Here is a 24,385-nt window from a genome sequence, read left to right as displayed (position 1 = left end):
GAAGATCATTCCCATGAATACCTCCTGCCTGTCTGTGTGTATCTTACGACTGCATGCAGCGATAGCCAGAACAACAAAAACTGTGCCTGGAAATGAAGAGACACAAAAGCCCTGGCTTCATCTGGCCTCCGTCCGTTGTTTTTAAAACGTGAGGTGGCGCTCCCCTGCAGGAGGTGCCAGAGAGCTTTCAGTGAGGCGCAGCAGGTGGAATAATCTGACGGTCAAGATGACCTGGCGTGGTAGATGTCAGGTTATCTTGCAGGAGAAGCATTGAAAAAACATCAGAGATGCCACCACACCACCCCCTCGTTATTTACCTCCTCATCCTGTCCTCATCTGCCTCTTCTGAAACCACTTTGTTTTGTGTCTCTGGAATCATTTCTTTGGTTTCTCCACACCACAGCGTGCACGTCTTCTCTCTCTGCTGCTGCTGCTGCCGCCGTCGCTGCTACATGCCATATTGATAACGTGTTGCCATCTGATAATGACTGTTCAGCTCTTCTGTTTGTACTTTCAGCTGTTTCTTCCTTGCAGTTGATTTTCTTTCTTCTTTTTTTTTCTTTTACTTTGTCGTTTTGTTTTTCTATCTGATTTTTCTTTGTTCTTCTCCTGATTGCATGCTAGTCTCACAAGCGACTTTCCAAAGTAAGCATTACTATTTTTTTTTCTGTTCCTCCCAGTATTTCTGTGCCCACCTTTCCCCCGCCCTGCAACAACCTCCTGTCTTGTGAGCTGCTCTGTGGAAATGTTCCAGCCCCATTTGGAATGCTTCGACTTGCCCACCCAGCCCACCTACACCCTCCCAACCCCCCGTGCACACTCAAAACTCACAAGCCCCATCTGTACCAAAAACTGTCAGAAGGCAGATATTTCTTACAACCAACAGCTCCAAAGCAACCCCACTGACCTCCCTTGGTTCCCCCCTCTGTTGCCCTTAACCTCCCTTTACTCCTCCCATGATATGAAGCCAATTCCCCATAATGTACTTTTTCCAATATTTGTATTTTTGCTGGCTTTTGTACGCTGCATTTAAATGTCAAAACATGACATGTAATAGTTTTTCGTCTTTAAAAGTTGACAAAAGCAAAATGATACACTCATGCACACATTTCTTTTGAAGAGATAATGAAAAAGTTCCTCATTTTAGCAAAAAAAAAAAAAAAAATTCCAGAGTAAATTCAATATTGTCAAGTTATCATGTAAACTCCGTGGTGTCTCCCTCTTCCTCTGCACACAGAGCTCTAACATTATATCTTCTGTGATACCTTTTATATGCTATTCTGGAGACTTTAATAGCCCTGCAGCGGAGGTATTGAGATATCCACAGTTCCAGAACGAGACCTTGATACGAGCAGATTCTGTCCTCACATGACAGATTTCTACCTCTTTGTCAGACTCCATCTCCCCGCCTGTTGGCATCCAAGCAAGCGCTCTGTAGACTGGTGTCACGTTTTAGTGCGTCGCCTCTCCCATCTCTTCATCCGTCTGATTCCCTGCTTCTCATCCTACTTTTCTTTGCGCAGGCAGAGCATGTAGGATCAATATAGCTTTGTTTAAAGGCTTATTCGTGTCAAAGTTAAATAGACAGAGGCTAAAGAACAAAAGAAAATAGGACAGACGGTGAAATACTCAGAGGATGAAACAGTTTCCTCATGATGCTGTGCAATCTGCTTTTTTTTTTTTTTTTTTGCACATCCACATGCAGACACTAGTTGATTACATCACCGGCTCTTTCTGTGCCATCATCCCGGCTCCTGCCCTCCCCACGCCCCAGCGCAATAACCTCACACGAGTCTCTGCGGTCCGCAGTGGTCACATGACCACCAGACGGGGCGTGAGGTTATCCCGGCAACGTGAGCTTGACCGCCCCAACCCCAATGCGATCCAGATGAAAGAGCAGATTCTGCAAAATCAGTCACGCCGTGCGGCTCCACAAAGACGTAGAGAGATAATGAGGACAGCGGTTTCAGAAGATATCAGTCAAGCTTGTTATGCATCACTAAGATGGAGAGTTGAATTTATTTGGGATGCAACTTTTTCAAAGTTGGTCCTTCTGGTGGTTTTTCTCTCTGCTTTTGAGTCTTCATCATCTTATTTATCTCTCTCTCTCTTTCCCATTTCTTTCTATGTTCATGTTGCTCGCTGCTTTGGTTAACATTTTGTTTTCTCTTTAATTTTCTTTCAGTATGACAGACTTAACCTGATTAAAGTAAGCATTTCTTCTTGTTTTCATTTGACCCATTGATAATCCCTGCTGGCCCTCATTAAATCCTCCCCAACCCTCCACCCCCGCCGTTAGCCACTATATGAAACCCCTCTGGCGGCCTGTCGGACCCCCTCGTCCTCCGCAGTGCTTCCCATTCCCTTAATCAGTGTCGCAAAGGCAACAGTTTTCTCAAGTCTCGCATTTGAGATGGTGGGAAATCATACCTTCACTTGTGATTTGCCTTAGATGGAGAATTAGTCTGAGTTTGAGGCCGAATTTGCAACCTACACCCTCATATTTAAGTCAGTTCAGAGTTAAATATAACAGAATTCCAGAAAAGGTTTGATATTATCTTCATATGCATGAAATTAAAATCCTATATTCAGTCAATGAATCAACATCAGATCTTCACAACAAGCCACAGGCGACCTGTTATAATTTAGGCATCCATCGAATGCATTGTATCAAACCTCGTAACAAAACAGAAAATTCTGTAAATTTTGAAGTTACAAAAACAGCAGCACGTTTGCCGCCGTGTTGCATCAGCTCATCTTTTACCTACCCACAAAAACGTGTGTAACGATTAAACTAAATGTTTTATTTTCAATGCCTTTTTTTTTTCTTTTTTTTTTTGCTAATGATCGAGAAACTTGGTTTTGCCATTCAATATTTTACAATAGTCTTTAAGTAAAAATTTTTTGTTTTGTTTTTTTATGTGCACTTTGCCTAATTTCAATCTGGAAATGGAGTTGTATGTAAAATTACACATATTGCCTCAAACCACCAAAACACTCAGCAAAGACTGAGACAAGACTGATCATTTTCTTGTCTTTCTTTCTCTCATTGTCTGTCGCAGTGTTTTAAAAACCTCATTGCATCAACCAAACGCATCAATAATCTGCTTCTGTTATCAGCCGTGTTGTGACTCTCACAGCTTCAGCAGCCACACAAAAGTCAAACACAAAGGAGGCGCCCGCATACAGGCACACTTTTTCCAGACAGTGGCCTCAAAGTAATTCCTCTCTCGTGTCTCTGTCACCTTCAAATCAGATTAGCCCACATTAGCGCGGCTATCGTCACAGCCGGGCCTCGGGCCTGAGCAGAGAACCGGCCAGCGCTGTCAGGCTCCGACAGAACTCAGACCAGCCTGGAGAAAAAAAAGAAGAGAAACAAACCAACGTGGGCTTTTAAAGGACACGATTTTCTAAAAATGTTTGACCGTGGATCTGCCTCAGAGGCTCCAACTGTAGTTTATCATGCGAAAAAAACAAACTCCAAACTGAAAATAATGCTCTCAGTATTTAAAGATTCATTGCTTTAACTTATTTTTTGCTTTAATGTAAATATTGTACTTCTGTTACGCAATGCTTTTTAATTTATGCTATTTTCTTTTCTTTCTCTCTTTATTTATTTTTGTGCGCCTTCACACCATTTCTTCTCCCCATGAAGCCCCTCTTCCTTGTTTCACCCTTTGAATGATCACCTGCATGTTTCCCTCTCTGGGTTTGCTCTCAGACTTTAGAGTGAATGTATGCAGCATATGTTCATGTGACTGGAAAATATGATAATGTCATAGTGAGGATTAGAAAATCCCTCTACTGCCCTCTGCTGTTTTTGAACTGCAAGTATAACCGATTGCCCCTTCTAATTAATCTCAGCTGATAAAGAGCTCTTTTAAAAAAATGAATCAGATGGACATGGAATGTTATTGAAAACATTTTCTGTAGAAACATAATTCACATATAGTGAATGTATAATAAATCAGCCACAGTAATGCGCATTTCCCAGCATGACTACGGTGCTGAAGCAGCAGTTGGTGCGTGATGAGTGAACTTACTTTCAGTTCCCACAATACAGTGCATTCCTTTACTTTAAACGAACCATTTTAAAAGATCCATCATCCTGAAGATAAATCAATATCATCGAGGTTAATGACTCAGTAAGCTGAAAGACAATTTCACTCTGTTTGAAGTAATAATCGATGTCAAAAGCTGTGCAGTTAATAAATGTTGAACCCTAAATGAGATAACACAGTGAGGGTGGAGGCTGCAGCCCACTGTTCAAATAATTTGCATTAGAATGAAGTTTAAAAAAAAAAAAAAAACATGCCTGCCACTAGCACTTAACCTTAATGATTCTCACAGGCATGTTTTTGGACACCATTTCCCATAAGCGTTCCACATGTCTGCTTCACGCAGAGCAGAATTTAAATTGAGCCTGTCATGTTCACTTCTCTGCTCCAGCAGCCCCGGCTGAGCGACAGGAAACACGTCACGAACCGTGCATGGCGTGTGAATTTCCCAGGAATGTCATTCACTTCCAATCACTGCACATTCGAAAGCTTCCATCAGTGGGCTACCAGTATGTGTTACCTCATTCAGCGTCAAACCCACCTTTAAATGAAAACCTTTGCGATTTAGTCTCTAGTTTGTATAACTTCCTGTAAATTCAATCACGGGGAAAAACAGTGTGATGTACAGGCGGATTTCTCCAGCACTGTAACTCATTATGAGAGGGCTGATCGACTTTCACGCCTTTGTTCATCTCTATTAGCTCACAAGCAGATTATCTACAAGTTGCACAGAGTTATTTACATTCTGTCTCTTCCTCTTTTCTTTTTTCCACAGAAGAGCCAAAGCTGGTACAACGTAAGTCAACCTTGCTTTAATTTCCCGTTTGTATGTATGTGTGTGTGTGTGAGTGTGTGTCTGTGTGTGTGAGATGAAAGGTCGCCATCCTTGACCCTGAAACGCCAAAACCTTATTGGGTTACTGGTCCTGGTGGGATTATGGTGAGCTTAAGAGAGCAACAGGTGGGCTTCTCTAATGCAGACTGCAGGGAAATAGAAACGCCGTTTCAGAAGTGTGGAGCAGACTTCACAATAATGTGCGCTTCATTATTGTGCTGCTCTTGTTTCTGTGGACAATATAGAAACAGTATGCTGCAGTTTGCGTCTGTGCCACAAGGTGGCATGCTCACACTACATTTGGCCTCTGGTGCTCTTTACTCTTGACTTCTCAGTTGCTTTCAGCCACAATAAGGCGGCAGATGTGTTGAATCACTTTACAGGTTGGGCACAGATGAAAGTGGAAGAGTTGAATTTGACACCACTCAGTGTCAAAACATGGTTTCTTTTCGACTTTGTCCCCTTTTATGTCGTTTATTCCCTTTCTTTACTCCCTGTGTGTACAATCTTCCCCTCTCTCCCCAGCATGAAAGACAACACATCCTGAGAGTAAGCATGACTCGTATTCTTGTGCAACCCTGGCTCTCTCTCTCTCTCTCTCTCTCTCTCTCTCTCTCTCTCTCTCTCTCTCTCTCTCTCTCTCTCTCTCTCTCTCTCTCTCTCTCTCTCTCTCTCTGTTTTTTTCCTTTCAGACTGGTGGGATTTCAGCATCTCACTTGTCTGTTTTGTCAACCCATTGATTTCACTGGGTGTTGTTACCACCTCAGAGCAAAGCCACACAAACTGTATTGAAAGAAAAACACCCGGTGCATTGTAGGCATTTCCAGACATTCCTCAAATATTTTCTCATGGTGTTGATGAGTTTATCCTCCTACTACTGTTGATCAAGTAATATTTTTCCTTATGGGTCCAAACAGACCTTGTGACATGTATTTAATAAAAGTACAGTCACATTTGCATGTTGCAGCGTTATTATAGTCTGTCATTCTACTGGATCTTGATCTTGAGTGTGGGGGAGATGGTTTCAAATCTCAGTTGTAGGCATCCACCATGATTTTTTTAATTGAAAAGGGAAAAGTTAAACATATGTTTAGCTTTTAATACTTAAACAGTTACATTAAATTTAAGTGACTTGCTGTTGTACCCCCTGTGAAAAAGGAGCAGCTGAATAGATACTGATAGGCAGTTTCCACTTACTGGATTAATTATAATTCCAATAAAATATGCATTTTCAAAATTTCATTTGCAAGTCTCTATAGGAATTGCATGAGCATAAAATGTTATTGTTAATTAAAAATGTCAAAACAAAGTGATGTATTTATTCTTTAATGTACTGGCCCATGCTACTATGTTATTTCCAGGAAAATATTGTAGAACACTATAGGATATAGCCTCATATTTAGTCGTAGGGCAACAGGAGGGTTAAATTTAAAAAAAGAATGGGATTGACATTAAGATTGTTCTCAGTTTGTACTTTACAAGCCCCCTGTCATGAGGTCGAAGGCTGCTCCCCATTCAGAAGTCTATTTCTGGCATGCAACAGGTGGTAACAAGCACCCTGAGTGTCTCACTGTACTAAACAAATCAACAAACCCATCACAAAGGCCTTGGGACAGGGCTTGAGAATGGAGCATGGTGCTTTAGGTCGTGGCATGTTTGCCTCCTCCTCTGGACACCGACCCCGTCTGGCCGCCACCGCAGGAACGCAGACACCTCCATGCATGTTGTGAAGAATGGAGAACTGCTCTTGTGTTCGTATCAGGCTCGAACTCAAAACGTCCTGACAGCTTCTTGAATATTTCTCAAGCTTAATTAAATTAACGCAGTTCTTCTGTTGACCGACCGTTAGAACTTAGAGCTAACCTAAAGCTGATGCTGCTTTACTACGCTAATCACAGCTAACGGACATATAGCGCTCATATTCACACCTGATCTGTGACCAGCCGGCCTTCAGCGGCATCATCTGCACACATCGTCATGTTTTATACCCTTCGTTCCAAAAGTTGAGTTCTCATAAAGGAGAACGCTGATGATATGTTATCTTTACGCGAAACAACTCCAAATAAAACAGATTCAGTCCTGCTAAAAAGTATTTTCTGTGTTCTCAGAAGAATTGATTGTCTCACTTTGTGGTTCCATAAGCCGCTGATTATATTTTAATACGTTTCAAAGGGAGAAGCTTCCTATCAGTACAGTGAACTAATAACATCCTACTTCCTGAATTACTCACTCGGGCCAGGTGTGTCAATACAACACACACACACACACACACACACACACACACACACACACACACACACACACAAATCGTCCTGACAGTCAATTAGTGAATTCAGAAATAAGTAAATGTTCTTTTTTTATATTATAAGCACATGCACTTTATAGCCTTTATTTAACCGGGTAAGTCATGAGGAACAAACCTTTATTGACATTGGCAACCAAGCAAAAGGCCATTTAAAGGCGAGCAGGGAGGGGTTTGAAAAAAGAGATCATAAAGTGAAAATTAATAGCAGACCTTCCACAGATATTGCATCTGAGTAGTATTGTAAAATAATTGCAGTAACTGTCAAATCAGGGCAAACATTGACGTCATAAACAGAGAAAATAAAGCATGTAAGGTAACCAGTAACGGGATGGTCGAGTCTTTAAATCTTATCCAAGCTTTGGTTTTGGGGATAAAACTCATAAACAAGGTGTTGAAGTCAAAAATTACAAAATGTCTTAACATTCACTCCACACTGACATAGTTCTCAGTGGTTTTCAGATATTCTGTGTTGAAAGTTTATGGCTAATGAGACCAAAACGACTGTGGAACGTGACATTTCCTCCTTTGCTTTTTGGATCTGTATTGCAGGCATTGTGAAGGCGAGTGGATGTTTTGAAAGAAGCTCATCAGCCTAGTGGATGGCCAACTTGTGACTGGTCTTTATAAAAGCATGGTATCAAATGTAAAGGACTAATTTTAACCATTAAAAGGATATATTTCATATTTTACCTTGAAATAAACTCAATAAGAAGTTGAGCCACATATTTGTCATCTGAACTGTACCCACTGGCCCTTTCAGGGCCTCACTTTGCATTAAATGAAAAACATCTGCAATAAAACAATACGGGGTTATTATTAATAGGATGAACACACAGTCCTTCAGTCTGCACTAAAACCACACCCAGGTTTGCGGTGCCAGTCTCCTCCATCCCCTGCTGTTTGTCCAGCCAGTTAATCGTTAACCAAATCAATACGCACCGTGTCTCTGCAGTCCCGCCTCATCCTGAGTGCCACTGCCACCTGAACCCTGGACACAATGGGCTCTTTTTTTTTTTTTTTTTTTGTTGCTTCATTGTTGGAGAGAAAAAAATTACAGGAACTTTCAGCATGTTCACAACGGTACATTTTCAGGAATGAATCATTCACCCTGCAAGTTTCTTCTCGATGTGAAACCAAACGGGGGAGAAAAGAAAAATCTCTTCAAAGCTGCCTCAGAGACGTTCAACAGGAATACATCAACTGGAGATTGTTTTCTGTTTTTCCTGCCTCAGATCGTCTTGTCTGCATTTGTTCAGATGAAGAAATAACAGAGGAGCAGAGGAGTGGTGGGGCTCTTGGCTGAATTCCGGCACACATGTGGTCTTCACATTCAGCCCATCCTGCAGGAGTCAATGAATTCTGGCCATAGACACTCTGACGCTTCTGATTTGTGTTTTTCATTACCGCTCAATCACACATTTTTCTTTGGCTTCTGGAATATCTTGAATTGGAGGATGTGCGCACTTCTTTTTCTTCGTTTTTTTTTTAGCGGGCTTCTAAAATAGGAGCCCTGACCTCTGCATCTTATTCTGCCTGCAGGGAGTAACAGAGGGTGATCAAGTATCAGGAGTGCATGAATGACCTCAATACCAAAGCAGGGAGAAACTCCAGCATACCTCCAAGTGCCTCCAACAGCTTCTTCTTCATAAAATAAACAGAACCGATAAGAAGAGACTTTTTGAAGGAATTGATAGTTTGGTTGTCGGAGGGCTTCAGGCTGCAGTTTGGCTTCTGGCTTGCGACCCCGTGTAGACCCTGTTAAGATTGATGAGGTTGTTTTGCAGACGGAGGTAACTGGAGGTTGTGCTCACATCTGTTCTCTGTAACTCAATCACTCAGTCCGACGGCAGAACGGACTCCGTGCACATTTCAAACACATTATTTCTTGGGTCCGATTTTCTGTCTCCTCAGCGTCTTTCTCTCCGGTTGAATCTTCGTTGTGTATTAGCGCTCCCCTCCTCAAAGTAAACTTTATCTATTCTTCTCTCGTCGTAAACAGAGTGATTACAAGGCACTCAGACCTAGACAGCAGCAGACACACACACACACACACGCACACACACACTTACGAGGAGGAGTAAGCAAAGGGGAAAAAAAAGGAAAAAGCTACTGGCATGATAATAAAGGACTTGTTGGCCGGGGTTACTAGAGGGCAACGACCATAACTCCTCTCCCTGTGTGTGAAAGGAAGCGAGAGAGAGCCAGAGAACGACAGAGCGAGACGCGGATCATGTGGCTGGAGTGAGCTGTGTCCACTGCTCGGCGCTGAAAGGGAGCAGCTCCCAAAAACAGGGGGCGGACACCGCAGCAGCCAAACCACTGGACTCCTCATCTGTCCTCTTGCATTTTTCAAAACCTCATCGTGACTGACAAGTCCTCTCCGGACATCAGAGGAGCCCTGTGAGGGCGCGTTCCGGGAAGAAATTTGCATTTATCCGTGGTGAACATGGAGCGGGATGAAGAGGACTGCACGATGTCGGAGTGGGAGGCCGTGCTGGAGCTGGATGAGGCGCTGGCAGGGTGGCTGCTGCAGGGTCCGGCCAGAGGGGAATGGGGTTGGGAGTGGGGCTGGGCTGCCTCCGATCTGCAGGACCCCGAGTGGGACAATGAGGAGATCCCTGCAGTAAGTTGACCAACTTGCAAAGTGAAGAAAGCCACACATGGAGAAGTTTGCTGGGCGACATGGCTGTAGTGAGATGTGTCTTTGCTGTTTGCTGCTGTGAGCACAGTTGTGCGGTAATTCCCCGAAACTCAGTTAGAAAAAAAAAAACTGGTCTGTTTATGAGTCATAGCTTTTTGAAATCCTCTGGCGCTCACACAGGCCCCTTGTTTGGACTCCTTATCAGGTTACCATATAAGTGATTTTTTTTTTTTCCTGCCTGCGTAGGTGAGTGTTTGTTTGTTTATTAGGCAGGGAGGAAGAAAAAAGCATCATGATGTGCAGCTGATTACAGCAATGTCACCCGTGTGCTTTGAGGCCAGTTGTTTTCTTTACCGCATTTCCAGAGAAAGAGCGAGAGTCTCAGTCTCTCGCTATTACAACTCTCATTACTTCAACAAGAAAAGCACATGTGGCTTTATACCGCGCTGCTCTTTTAGCCACCACTGCTGCTCATCCAGAGGAGTTTATTCATGTTCTTTTTCCTCCCTTTCAGTTTTTCTCATGTACTATATTGGCAGCTATTGTTTCCTGGAGCTTTCCTGTTGAAGGAAAGCATCTGGCACAGACATCGACAGCCCTCACTTTGGTGCACATTTGGAGATTTCATACATCAGATTCACTCAGTAAAAGATGAAGTCAGCCGAGGCCAAGAAAAAGTGGATGTGCGATCACAGCTAAATAGGACAAACTCGGTTTGACCCTGTACGTCGAACTGTTGTTTATATTTTCAGTGGTTTTCCTTCCCACTCTGTCTTAACAATAGCCTCATTGTCAAATAGTGTAACTCTGCAGTTCAAATCTGATAATGTGATTCATGATTTACATTGTGAGTTCTTGTCATGGCGGCATGTGTATTGAATGATGTGCACCGTGCTGATTTATTTACCGTGCTGTTTATTCGCAGACAAACTCGGGCTGCATACCTCTGCTTGCCATTCACTTTAGTCTCATTTCCAACACCTGTCAAAATCCCCCACAGAAGGAAAGTCGGAGTGCGATTGAAGCAATCCTGATCAAACCTGTGGGTGGTTTTCACACGGTTCTCTCACATGCTCGTGGAAACAAATAACACCGGGCTGCGTGACAGCCACAACACCGGCGAGAGCGTGACGATTGCGAGAGCGGCGAGTTTTGGAGGCGAGCGTTTTCAAGTGTGCGTGTGTTTCTGCAGGTGCTGAGCCCGACGTACAAGCAGCGCAATGAGGACTTTAGGAAACTCTTCAAGCAGCTCCCCGACACAGAGAGACTCATTGTGGGTGAGTGGATGCCGCAGGCACACAGCGGGGCCGTGAGAGGACTGGTGGGGTGCAGGCGTGATCGATGTGAGCAGAGGAAAGAGGAGACATGCACTGGATATGTCCTGGGGATATATGTAAATATCATCATCATGCAATGCAATGGCTTAAAATGTTTACAAGAAAGAAACAAAGAAACTTCATTGACTCCCCCCCCCCCCCCCCCCCCTCCTTGGAGTTTTATTTTTTTAGGCAGCGAAAGCCCAAACACACACCACGAACATGCAATCCAATCTTAAAAGAGCACTCAAGCCCAGAATCAAGCTGGGGATAGGATCATTATTGCTACAAAACATCGTCAGAAAGGTTGAACTGATCTGTCCCACGATGAACTAAAACAGGAGCAGAAAATATGCAGCTTGTGCGCCAACACAATCTTGCAATGGGGTTCGGTCCAATATAAAAATATCAAGATGTTCACCGCAACTGAAATGGAAAAAAATGGTTGGAGCTGAGAGATTAGTGGTGCAGCAGTGACACCTAGCTACCTCAGCATTAGAATCAAAGCCATGCCGTGAGCGTGACTTTGTGCAAACATGCTTGCAATCTGCTGCAATCCTGCATTAGATAAAAAAACATTTTTGAATATAGTTGCATTTTTCACTCTAAAACTGAAGGAAAACTTTGGAGTTTTTAGTGTTTGGAGGCTATTATGGTATCATCTACTGACATGATCCAAATTATAATAAATTGGGCTGTTTCTGTTGGAAAAACAAGAGAAATCACCCTTTTCTGTGGTGAATGTGTTATAACATCGTAAGAACATAAAAAGTCATAAGATAAGCCAATTCCTGGTTGTTTTCCCAGTTCTCCAATGAATAGCACTATTGTTTGAAATGCCTTCAATAAAATCAAACTTTGTGTGTGACCCTGACTTGTGGTATTGTGTAATTCTGTTCACATCAACTCCTACACACAAGAGGGGCAAAAGTCAAATCTGAATTATGTTTTGCTTTTGTTATTGTCCATTCTTCTGTGTTTTATGTGCATGTTTTGTGTGGCAGACTACTCCTGTGCTCTTCAACGGGACATCCTCCTGCAGGGACGACTCTACCTCTCTGAGAACTGGATCTGTTTCTATAGCAACATCTTCCGCTGGGAAACACTGGTATGGCTGTTCTCTCCCCGTTCCTCCGGTGCGGTTTTTCTTATTGACAGTATCGGGTCGTGTGTGTGTTACAGTATGCATTTATGTTTGTGTGTGTTTGGCGTACAGCTGACAGTGAGACTAAAAGACATCTGCTCGATGACGAAAGAGAAGACCGCCCGCCTCATTCCCAATGCCATCCAGGTCTGCACAGACACTGAGAAGGTGAGGCAAGCCAAATTTATTACAGGATAGCACGTTTCAGTGAGACAATTTAAAGTGCTGTGCATCAGAAAATGGAAGCATATAAAGCTGTAAATAAAAGCCAATAGAATTCAATAGAAAACAGTAAACGTCAACAGCAAACTAAACTGTCTTCAGCCTTGTTTGTTTTCCTGAGAGCTTGTTTCAAATAATTGTTTCCAACGCTTTCCACCCCCAAAATGGTCTTTGACACCCCATCAATGGACAAAGCAGGTGGCGGGAAGCCAGCATTATGACCACGGATCGGCTTTACAATCAGTTTACATTAGTAGGCATTACCGTGAGTGTAAAGAGACACTGGAGGTGTTAAGGCTGCCGATTACAAGAGGAGAGCCATTTCATTTCTTCTCAGCAAGAGGGAGCCATGTTTCATTCACAAAGGAGTGTCTGGAGAATGGTTAGTGTGTAATTATCACTCTCCATTCACTGCCAGTACCGTTCACCATTACTTAAGGTAATCACAGACTGGAGGGGTTTTAACTATGCTCTAAAACAAGGACTGTCAAAGCATAGCAAGATGACCCCATTCAACCTCTTCATGACTTAATATTGTGGGGTTTTCCTGTCTTAGGGATGAGTAAAACCAGGTTATAAAAAAATTATGCTTTTTCATTCTCTGCAGCACTTTTTCACGTCGTTCGGAGCCCGAGACAGGACGTACATGATGATGTTCAGACTGTGGCAGAATGCCCTCCTCGACAAGGTACGCTCACCTGATCCCAGCGTGGATCTTTTAGAAGACGTTCCTGTGAATTCAAGATTTTTCTCAACCATGCCGAGGAAGGAGCTGTGGTGTGACGTCTCCTCATGCTGTGGACTGTTTCTCCCACAGCCCCTCTGCCCCAAAGAACTGTGGCACTTTGTTCACCAGTGTTATGGCAACGAGCTCGGTCTCACCAGTGACGACGAGGACTACGTTCCTCCCGATGACGACTTCAACACCATGGGGTGAGTCCGGTTATGCCGCAGCATCTGTCACTATGGCTACATCTATAAACATTTTTGGCTGAAATTGCCAAACTGAAAATAATTACTGGACCCAGTGCGAGCTATAATAAGCTGCACTCACGTGTCGAGTCACATATGAGCATGCACACTCACTCCAGCATCTCTCAGGTAATTTATTTCAAGTCACAATTACATACTTCACATCCCTCTCTCCTCAAATGGGCTCTCAGCTAAATTGCACTGCAGTTTAAAGAGGTTAGTTTCAACTTATCTGTGCCGCAGCTGGGCTGGAAAATCTCACTCTGAGCCGTCTCTCCTTCCATCCACAGCAGTTCCCATCTTTGGGGGATTGTGAGATCAATAATAGTCATAGTTTAGGAGTGTCGAGCCTCCAGTAAGCCCACAGTACAATGACAAAGGTTATTCCCCCTCCTGTGTAAAGTCTCTGATCTGACGACTGACGCAGATTTACTTCGAAGCTTGAATGGAGCTCACGAGAGTCGACACTGGAGTCCTGAAGGAATTGTCTCATTTTTCTCTTCCCTGCCACAACTGAAATATTGAGAATTTCTCCTTTTAATATCTATCAGCTAATTAAAAAAGTCTTCCTAAAATAAAGTAAGAGGCAGCTGTGCTCATCATCCACACTGAGAAATACTTAATCCATGTTGGGTTTTTATTCATCACAAGCATCAATCTTTGTGTGTTTTTATGGTGTTTCTGTGTCTTGATATGTGAAGAAAAGCTCTTGGGGATTCTAAAAAATATCCTTAAATTAGTCTTAATTACAGTCATAACTATATCTTCATGATGTGACTTTGATAATTAGTAATTAATGACTCATTGTCACTTTATAACATGATAGTCCCCGATACATCGCACAGGTCAAATTCTGCTCAAGCAAATAAAAATTCTGCAAACTGTGTTCTGGAACCTTCAGATTCAGTGAGGAAATCCCAAATGAAGAGAACGAGATCAACAATGACAACTTGTCAAAGAGCAGCGCCGATGCCAAGCCTGAAGGGAGCCCGCCTCTGCTGCACAAGAAGGTCGTCCCAAACAGCGCCATCCCCGCCCCCGAGCCTCCTATCACAGTGAGCCCCAGCAACACCTCCGCTCATCTCACTGACCGCGGTTTAATCATTTGATGCGAAGTAACCCGGCCCTGCGTTCTGTCCCAGTTTGACCTCCCGACTGAAGAGTACGCGGACTGCCTGCCAGACGGCGAGCTGCTGGCCGTGCCTCTGGTGGTGGAGGAGAAGAACGAGAGCAGCGGGCCGGGCGGACCCGTCCCGTCTCCGTCGCTGGACTTCAACGACAACGAAGACATCCCCACTGAGCTGAGCGACTCCTCTGAGACACACGACGAGGGTGAGGGCACGGAGCGGAAGCAATCAGAGATAAAATCTGGAATCTAAATGGCTGTGGACAAACATACAGTAGGAGCAGTTATCTGTTTTGGGGTTTTTTTCCAACCTTGCGTCTCTTCATGTTCCCTGTAGGTGAGGTACAAGCTTTCCACGAGGACCTGAACGGCCGGCAGTATATCAACGAGGTGTACAAGTTCAACGTGGACAAGCTGTACGACATCCTCTTCACTGAGTCTCAGTTCATGAGTGACTTCATGGAGCAGAGACGCTTCTCAGGTCCGTGCGGATGATGTTTCTGTGGGAAATCCAGTCAACTCATAATCCCCAAGCAAAAGAAGGGAATAATTCCAGGAATCGTTCATTCATTCGTCAATCTTTTTTTCCCCCCAGATGTGGTTTACCATCCCTGGAAGAAAGAGGAGGCAGGAAACCAGACCAGAGAGATCCTGTACACCATCTCGTTGTCCAATCCCCTGGCGCCCAAAACAGCCACGGTCACGGAGACACAGGTGACGTCCAAACGTTTTCCTCAGAAACGTCTCTTAATGCCTTTGCATCTTAAGCTAACATTCCCTTAACACACTGTTTTTTTCCCTCGCTCTCCCAGACTCTGTACAAAGCCAGTCAAGAGAGCGAGTGCTACATCATCGATGCGGAGGTCATCACACATGACGTGCCCTACCACGACTACTTCTACACTCTCAACCGCTACATGCTCACCAGGGTGGCCAAGAACAAGTGTCGGTTACGGTGAGCAGAACCTCAGAACGGTGCCTTCACGCACAGCGTGCTGGATCAACTCCAGCTCCCTGCAGCCGTAAATTGAATTAAGTGGTATAGAGGAGGGATTAATGGATCGGCTTCTCTCTGACTTTCAGGGTATCAACAGAGCTGCGCTACAGGAAACAGCCATGGGGGCTGGTGAAAGGCTTCATCGAGAAAAACTTCTGGAGCGGATTGGAGGAGAACTTTCGCATTCTTGGTGAGTTTCAGCGTGATTTTTCTGTTTTGATTCTGCGATTGATTTATAAGTGGTCAATCATGGTCCAAAGGTGAGGAAAAGATAATAATCCTCAGTGGTTTGACGTGGTTCCTTCCTCAGAGCTGGAGTTGTCCAAGCTGGAGGAGATCCTAACAGAGGCCCACCAGCTCTCTCCGAAGGCCAAGGTGGTGAAGAACTCCACGGTGAGGCGGAAGAAGCGGCCGCTGCCCCACATGCGCAGCCAGCACCTGGACGAGGCGCTCAGCCCCGTCACCACGCCGACGGACGAGGAGGTGATTCAGCGGATCAAACACGTGGCAGGCTCCACGCAGACCAGACACCAGAGTCCAGAACACCACCACCACCACCTGCCCGGGGGCCTGGCTCTCTACAGCGTCTCCAAACTGCTGCTCATCATCAGCTTTGTGTACGTCGCTCATCGCAGATCACGCGAATGTGCAACATCACCCGTAGAGGGATGTTTGCATATCTGTTCCTTCTTTATGTCACATGTCAATATTGCGTGTTTTATTTTTTTTTTTTTAGAAGTTTTTTTGTAGATATCTTATTGTTCTTATGAGTGTAACTCCTTTCTCTTTTCCTTTCATTGCCATCCATAGGATCTGTCTCAGGTATATATATATGTATATATTTGTAAGTAGCTGTCAGCACTATATATGCGTATATCACTAAATCCCCAGGCCCCTTTTTTTGCAATTTGTATGTAATTTTCCATTTACCGATGACTTGTGGCCTGTTTGCTGACTCTCTTTGTCTCCTTCCCTCCTTCAGCTTGGTCCTGCTGGTGTTCCTCAACATGATGCTCTTCTACAAGCTGTGGATGCTGGAGTACTCTGCACAGTCCTTAACTACCTGGCAGGGACTGCGGCTTCATGAAAGGTACACAAAGATGCTTAAACGCTTCAATATTATCGTTATTAGATAAATAACTCACCCAGTTTAGATGCATAATAAATAGTTCCAGACATTTTTAGTAATCCTTTTAGCCCCACCGCAAAGCAGGTGATGATAGTTACTCTCTCTGGTTTATTGTTCTTTTCACTGTGCACCACCTAAAGATATCTGGCACAGCCCTCCACTCACCATACAAATGACTGTTCTGGAGATTGGATGTAGTTAATGGACCTCAGAGGAGACACCAGCGCCGTCTCTGCTGCGATCGGTTTGTCCATTTGAACCAAACGGCGTCACGTGGCTGCAGACGGACACACGCACATGTACGCACCCTGCCAGACATATGCACTAAACTAAACTAAATCCATATGGCTCCCGACGTGTGCGACAGGAAAACTCCGAGCTTCTAAAATTACCCCCGAATAGCTCGGGGCTTACTGAAACAATTTGCCAGCCGAGTCGTTGGCAGGCCTTCAGAATGGAACTCACGCTTCAGTGGCTGCAGCCTGATGTTGCTGATGTGTGTGTGTGCGTGGGTGTGTGTGTGTGTTTCCCAGCAAACTGCCTCAGACGCAGATGGAGTGGGCCCAGCTCCTGGAGGCGCAGCAGCGTTACCACGATGCCGAGCTGCAGAAGTGGAGGGAGATTATCAAGTCTTCAGTAGTGCTGCTAGACCAGGTACTCAGACACAGAGAGATCTGGGTCTCTCTGGTTTTCTGGCATTTTGCTAAAAGCGCAATTTAGGGAAATGTACCTGCACTCTCATTCTTGTTGGAAACATCTGTCTTTTGATGATAAAGAGCAGCCAGACTCTCAAAAGCTGGCAGACTGAAGCTCCTTGGCTCTGTGATGCGATGTTTGCCGACAAACTGAAGGTTCAGACCGAGCAGAATACAATATATCTGTTCTGGGTTTTGTTTTTTGTTTTGTTATGTGAGCCCATAAACCTATTTTTTTTTTTTTAACCACATAAGGCAAAAGAAATCACACATGATTTAAATCTTAACCCATCAATAGTATTGTTCTAGTAGGGTTTTACAGTTTTGGGGTCTTCTCCCTCTTTTTGCAGTGATTCTCTGTAGCTTTAACAAAATAACCTGGATATAAACCTATTATTTAGCTGAGTGCTCGATCTTTTGAAGTGGCTTTTATCTTGCAGTGAGATCAGATGAATGTGACTCCTCAGTAAAATTAAATTTCACTGATACATGTTGGGTTTTAAACAACAGTTGCCCATTAATACATCCAGTGGATATTGTGGCAACAGACTAAAAATGCTCTAAAAACAGGTGAACATAGAACCAGTGTTCTTTCAAATCTTCAACATAAGCTACAGTTTAGGTGTAAACAGCAACCGTATGTTTTAAAGTTTTAATGCTATGTTGTTTTTGTTTTAACTGTTTTCTGGCTGCAGGTAAATTTATCATTTAAAATAACTCTTAGTGACTGATTTGAGTTGGAGAGTATTTTCAAGTATTGTCTTTTTATGCACCTCCAAAGAAGATTCATTCACCGAAAATGCTTTTGATACGAAGACTCGGTGTCAGGAAAACACAGAATGTCAAAAAACTCTGAATATGTTTTTTTAAAAATGGTATTTTGTCCATTACTTTCACTCTCCCCACACGCAAACTGAACTGATTCACGTATTCTTTATATTTCAGTTGTGATCATTATCAGCTCAGATGAGGGAAAACATCTGATTTTTAAGTTTATTATAACATACCGCCCAATATTATTGGCTTTTCATGGCTCAGAAGCTAAAATGATTGTTTGATGAAGCACTTTGTGTAGTAAATCTAAAATATGTGCAAGTCCTCTTTTGTACTTCCACTTATCAGACATGCCTGTGCTGCATATTAAATGTATCGTAACAGATAATTTAATTGTTTATTGGATTTTGACGTCGTGTTTTTTCCCCTCCTCTTCTCCTTCAGATGAAAGACTCTCTATTGAACCTCCAGCGGGGCATTGGTTTAAGGGAATACAGCTCTGAGAGCGAGGAGAAGAGAAGTCGCTACCACTGACACACCACCGTAAGGCCATGAGGGCAAGCTGTGCAATATAGGACCTGTTTTGTTTGTGAACCAGTACCCGCGGGGCAGCAGCAAGACAGAGTGAGAGAGGGAGGGGTGGGCGAGGAAGGCGGGACCAACAGCGAGCGGGTCCAAAGACGAAAAGGAAAAGGAAGAGTCGTCTCCAGCGCGCAGACGTGACAACAACCAGAGGAGAAGATCACAGACAGAGAGCGCCCCTATCGCACACAGAGACTGAGGTATCCCCAACATCACTGAGGCATTGCAGGAAGGTGCGAGACTCACTCCTTCCCTACATCCGTGTGGGGAAGGGGGGGAAAATGTTTCCTTCTTCTTCTCTCTAAATTTTCCAATGCATCCTTAATGTAAGCCATGTCAACCAGGAGAGCGGCAGAGAGACAGAGAGGGAAAACTACTGCATGCATTTAGACAACCTAGCTCCCCTCAGTCAGTGTTAATGTGGTCCTGTTCCAGTCTACGTGTGTCAAAAAAAAAAAAAAAAAGAACAGGAGGAGAGGTTTAGTCAAAGGAGAAGCAGTGGGGTGGTCCTTTGGAGTCTTAAAAGGCTTTTTACACTCTCTCGACTGTTCCAAACCAATCGTCCCCTAGAGGTCCTCGCTGCAGCGTCCCTCCAGCAAACCTCCAGGTGATCCCAGGACAGTTCAAGAGGCATTGTAGCTGGGAGGCGAGCCGCGCCGCTCCCTCCCCGTCCCCGCCGTCTGGCTTGAAGTTGGCCCGTGTGGTTTCTGTCAGGGCTGGTTCCCTGCAACGCCACCGCAAGCCAAATGTTCCAAACAGACTCTGAAAAATTGATAAGACTTAAATCCTCCCGCCCGCTGGCGCCGTTCAGGCAATCGGCGGCCCCGGACTCAGTGTTACCCACCTTATCCTGTATTATTCCTCTTCCTTCTGATGAACTCGAATGTATTAGTTTGGAGAAAAAGGCCAGACTTTGATCACAACCGATTACACGTGGACGCTGCAGCCAGACCAGTAGGGAGACTTGTATTCTTACATGTTTTATTACTAAACTGTGATTATATCTCTTTAAAAATGTTTCAAATTGGAAAGACTTCTATGAATATATTTGAAATATATAAGAATATTTCATTATTTAATATATATATTTCAAAATATATAAGCATTACCTATATTTATTGTTAATTTATGTACATATGGAAATTATCAGAGCTCTAGACCAGTTAAAGAATTTCTAACAAAAACAAATGTTTTCTTCTAAAAAAAAAAAATGCATGCCAGATATGTCTGTGACATGTCCAGTGTGCAAGTATGATTCTGCATTCGCGCGATTATATTCGCGCATGTGTGCAAATGAGTGCGAGTGTGAGTGTGTGCATGTGTGCACACGTGTGCTGGAAAGTGAGACATTTTTACCATTCCACACGTGTATGTTTCTTTATTCTTTTTCTGGCTCCAGCAGCCAGGCTGCCTTTTGATTTTTATTTTGTTTTGTTTTTGTTTTTTTTTGTTTTGTTCTTTTTTGTAAAATGCTAATGCGTTTGGATGCCGCCTTGCATTAGTCCCACCAGGCTATAGTTTACAATCGAAGAGTTTTGTTCCAAAATGATGTATCCAACATCTGAAAGTACGGCTAGTACTTCTACTTTTACACAGTGATTGACGGCCGAAATTACTGTCAGTCACGGACTGGTGAGATTAAAGAAAAAAAAGAAAATTAGCTTTGGAGGAAGCCGGATCGTGAAAGTATGTCGAATGCAATACTGAAGAAGGAGAATTGTAATTGGATATGTAACATTTTGGAGAGGAACGCTTCATCTGCTCTTCTGTTCATGTCCCCGACGCCTGATGCTGTAAAGAAACTGTTTGACTTGTTGAGAAATACACTCACCGCCTTTTTCTGCTGAGATGAGAAGACTGATACTGATAACTTATTATGAAACTACGAAACCACCTTTGATATCACACAACATTCTTCTTTTCTTTTTTTTTTTTAATTTTAAGTCTGTCAGATTTCCACGACTTTCTTACTTTCGGTAATAACGCTCAGAATTGATCTGTTGAACAAAAGACTTGATGATAAAATCCGACTTGTGTCACTACGTTGGATTGGAGGTTGATCTGGGTTTTAAAGCATCCTGTCATCACGTCCTCGCCACAGTGTGCGACTTGTTTCTCTGCTCCTGTCCTATTTACTGCAAACACAAACAGGTTCAGGCATGTGCCAGACATATTTGCTGCTTCTGCAAACAGAAACTATCTGGTGTCACGTTTTTTTCTTTCTAAAGATATGACAGCAATATTAATCTTCTTCTCGTTCGAGTCTCAGCGAAATAGGCACATTTTCTCAAAATATCAATCTCTTTCTTTCAAAAAAACTAAATTGTACCCCCCCCCCCCCCCCCCCCCCCCCTTTCCCTGTTTCGAGTGTCTGTCTTGGATGCAACGAAAGCATGAGAAATAACTTTACGCAACTAAATTGAACCAAAAGAGCGAAGTAGAAATGTACCCTCAAGGATTATCATCTTGTTTTCAATGAAGTATTTATCATGTATGTCATGTATTATATATATATTCTGGATTAGGTGCAGGGAAGAGCATCACTGAAGTGTTTGTGAACAGAGACCCCACACAGCTGAGAGCTGTCAGTTATGACTTCCAAAAAAAAACAAAGAAAAAAAACCTTGCTAGTGTTTAAATGGAGAAAGTGAAGCACTTTAGGACCTTTTCAGGTAATGAATGGAAGGAGAGAAACATGGCAGCGCTTTATGGAGGCAGCAGCGGAGCTGAGGGAAGAGTTTCACTGGTGTGTTTCAGCTATTTTAACGACCGCTTTGTTGATTTAGAACTCCGAAACCGAGGCGAAATAGTCAGATTTGAACCCCCGTTCCTGCTCGTCGCCGTGCGACTTTTGGCCAAACAGAGAGGCGAAAACATGAGCTTCTTCCAGAAAGATTCCCTTGACAAAGCAGCTCCGAAACCAGACTGACCAACTTTTCCTGTCCGGTTTTCAGGGCGAGGCAGGAATGGGAGCTGGTGTATGAAGGGAAAGGGGATCTTTACTGTGTGCCTGCATGGCGTGTTACTGACTGATGTGCTGGAAACAGCAGAAAAGCTGCACGACTGGATCCCTCTTATGTATGTTCGTGTGTGTGTGTGTGTGTGTGTGTGTGAGCGAGCGTGTGTGCGTATGCATGTTTGTGTGTTTGAAAGGCACTGAGTAACCATAACACACTAAAACACTGCGGGAACCTTAAGACCTGAATGTGGGTGGATAGAAACGTTTAAAGTCACTTTTCCGATCCCAATAAAACTGAGGAATGAGAGTGAAGTTGGGCTTCATGTGTATGACGGTGCAGGAATGTCATAAACATGAATCTGTGTGATTTGAAATGCTTTAAGAGTTTATTTTCAAATGTATTAAAGTGTATTTCCTTTTTCTTTATTTTTTTCCAATTAAAAATTGACACATTCTCTGCTGTATTCAAGAACACATCCGAAATGCTTGATTGAGATGGTTTGAGTGACACTGTTTTCTTTTGGGGAGGGTTTTGGGGTGAAAGAGTTCACAACAACATGGTCTGACCATTGAACAATCATGCTGTGTTTCGTTTGCCTCAGGACTCAGAATTCCTGCCTTAAATTGATGTCACTTCCACCCCAAAAAAATACAGTTTTCGTGTTCCAGTTTCAAGTTGGAGAACAGTATGGACAGGTCCCCGAAGTTGACCATGTGTCGGCTTCACCACATTCCCTTCACAATAACAATGTGATAAAGTACTCAACACTGTAGCAGGTTGGTAAAAACTGTTGATGCCAACATCTTGAAAACAGAACTGCCCTTGAGTTTTACCTCTGGATACCCGCCCAGTGAGGACGGCGCGTTTTATTACTTCTGCTCTGGAAATCTGAGATCCGTGGCAGCTGGAAAGCAGCATCAGCTCAGTCTAAAATTTTGTAAATTCAAAAAAAAGTAGCAGAGTGGAATTCGGAAACCCAAATTTCCAAGATTCAGGTTTTATAATTGTCACCACACACAGCAAATCTGAGCTGCAGTCTTTCTCCCAAATAACACGTTTGTTGTTTTATTTGATTTCTCTTGTTCCTAGTGTGCACTCACACAGACAATCTGTGTCACTTGAATGATTGTATAATTGCTATCGCTGCACAGCTGTGGAACCAAGGCGACCTGAGAGATTTTAGATGTCACTGACGACCGGCGGACGGCCACACGCAGCACAGTACTAACAAGACGGCCTTGGTTAACGCACGATAGGAATCTCACACACTCTGACCTCCCGGAAAACGACGCCTGATCAAACTCCATAGCAAAATGCTCTTCTTCAAGTGTGTCTTGATAAAAATATGTTCTGGTGTAGTTCTGTTCGACAAGAATTCTACTGTCTGTTTTTTTTTTTTTGTTTGTTTCTTCTTCATTTTTTTTTTTTTTTTTTTTTAGACGTTTTGATCTCTAGACTTTTAGTGAAAATTTATACATGAGATAAATATACTGTAAGTATATGTTGTGTATATCTGCAGTGTGCACATGCACACACACTGAAACGAAAAGAATCCAGCCTGCGCTGCGCGTGGGTTTTCACTTGCCGATGACTTTGCCTCATAGAGACTGAAGATAAAAAAGTGGCTTTCTGGTTCATGTGAAGTAGAGATTGGGAGTATGAATAATAAAAAAAAAAAAAAAAAAAAAAAAAACTCAACAGCGTTTGCTTTGCTTGGACTGGTCACTCGTCTTATTGCACAAATGCACCTTGCCAAGTGGTTTTGTTTTGGAGATGAATAGAAACAGTTAAAGCTTTAAGAGTAGATATGTGTGACCTCAGGAAACTTTACAAAGTACAGGAGGAGAATCCATGAAGCATCAAGATTAAATATTCATTTGTTCCTGCACTTTAAAACAAAATCTAAAGACTTAAATATTGATGTTATGTAGTGAAAGCATTGTTATTTTGGGACCTGTGCTGACGGTACGAGCTTTATAAGAAGCTTGTGCAGCCGAAGCTGCCCGTCCTCACTTTGTCTACGGCTCCCTGTAGGTTCACTTTAATAACAGTTGCATAAAATACCTATTCATTACCACAGTCTCTGCTGTATAGGCCTCCAAGTAGTCGACAGTGCAAAGGGATAACAAAATTCATATGCTTGCAGAATATGTGCATCAATAAAAAAAAATATCTGTATTTTGAAACCAGCAGATGCTCCAATGCAAGCTAATGTGTGTTTTCATTCAACACAGACACTGATCTAGACAGCCTGAGATAGCCTGAATAAGTGATAAAAAGCAAAATGACATTTATTAAAAGATTTGCTCTCTTGTTAATTTCTACATGGTGTACATGAAGGCGCTCATCTGCATCTGGGAGTCATGCAGCACAGTGCGCAGCAGGACGAGGTGGAAAAGCTTCATTCCTAAATAGATACATGAAAAAGTCATTAAGTGAACAAAATTTCAGATTTTGATTATCACCTTAAATAAAACATTTGAAAGTCTAATATTAGAAATTATTCTGTGATTTTTATGGATTCCACTTCCAGGCCACCCATACTCACTGTTTAACTTCTTAATCCTGAATTATACACTGTGAGCTTTGCTGGTTTGAATCCCAGATCACAGCAGGGGATCCTTGAATGG

The 24,385-nt window shown here is 43.2% G+C and overlaps 1 protein-coding gene across 6 annotated transcripts in view; it reads left to right on the top strand.

The window, feature by feature from the left end:
• gramd1bb (GRAM domain containing 1Bb) overlaps positions 1-20,402 on the top strand; it is a 73,096-nt gene extending 52,694 nt beyond the window's left edge. For 2 of the 6 annotated variants that reach the window (XM_030107749.1, XM_030107747.1), the window contains 16 exons: positions 4,834-4,854; positions 11,031-11,115; positions 12,159-12,262; positions 12,371-12,466; positions 13,128-13,208; positions 13,338-13,453; positions 14,394-14,547; positions 14,635-14,824; positions 14,956-15,099; positions 15,214-15,332; positions 15,431-15,573; positions 15,702-15,805; positions 15,926-16,232; positions 16,598-16,705; positions 17,278-17,398; positions 18,658-20,402. In XM_030107749.1, coding sequence (XP_029963609.1) covers positions 4,834-4,854; positions 11,031-11,115; positions 12,159-12,262; positions 12,371-12,466; positions 13,128-13,208; positions 13,338-13,453; positions 14,394-14,547; positions 14,635-14,824; positions 14,956-15,099; positions 15,214-15,332; positions 15,431-15,573; positions 15,702-15,805; positions 15,926-16,232; positions 16,598-16,705; positions 17,278-17,398; positions 18,658-18,747 — 1,983 coding nt within the window. In that variant the 3' untranslated portion in view covers positions 18,748-20,402. Of the gene's footprint in view, positions 1-624; positions 646-2,185; positions 2,210-4,833; positions 4,855-5,417; positions 5,442-11,030; positions 11,116-12,158; positions 12,263-12,370; positions 12,467-13,127; positions 13,209-13,337; positions 13,454-14,393; positions 14,548-14,634; positions 14,825-14,955; positions 15,100-15,213; positions 15,333-15,430; positions 15,574-15,701; positions 15,806-15,925; positions 16,233-16,425; positions 16,438-16,597; positions 16,706-17,277; positions 17,399-18,657 lie in introns of all 6 variants that reach the window. The other 4 variants (XM_030107743.1, XM_030107746.1, XM_030107744.1 and 1 more) reach the window with 4 other exon arrangements.
• Positions 20,403-24,385: the final 3,983 nt, after the last annotated feature.

The sequence above is a fragment of the Salarias fasciatus genome, chromosome 14, assembly GCF_902148845.1.
Source record: "Salarias fasciatus chromosome 14, fSalaFa1.1, whole genome shotgun sequence".
In the NCBI taxonomy this organism is placed as follows: domain Eukaryota; kingdom Metazoa; phylum Chordata; class Actinopteri; order Blenniiformes; family Blenniidae; genus Salarias; species Salarias fasciatus.
This window is presented reverse-complemented; position numbering and strand designations above follow the sequence as displayed.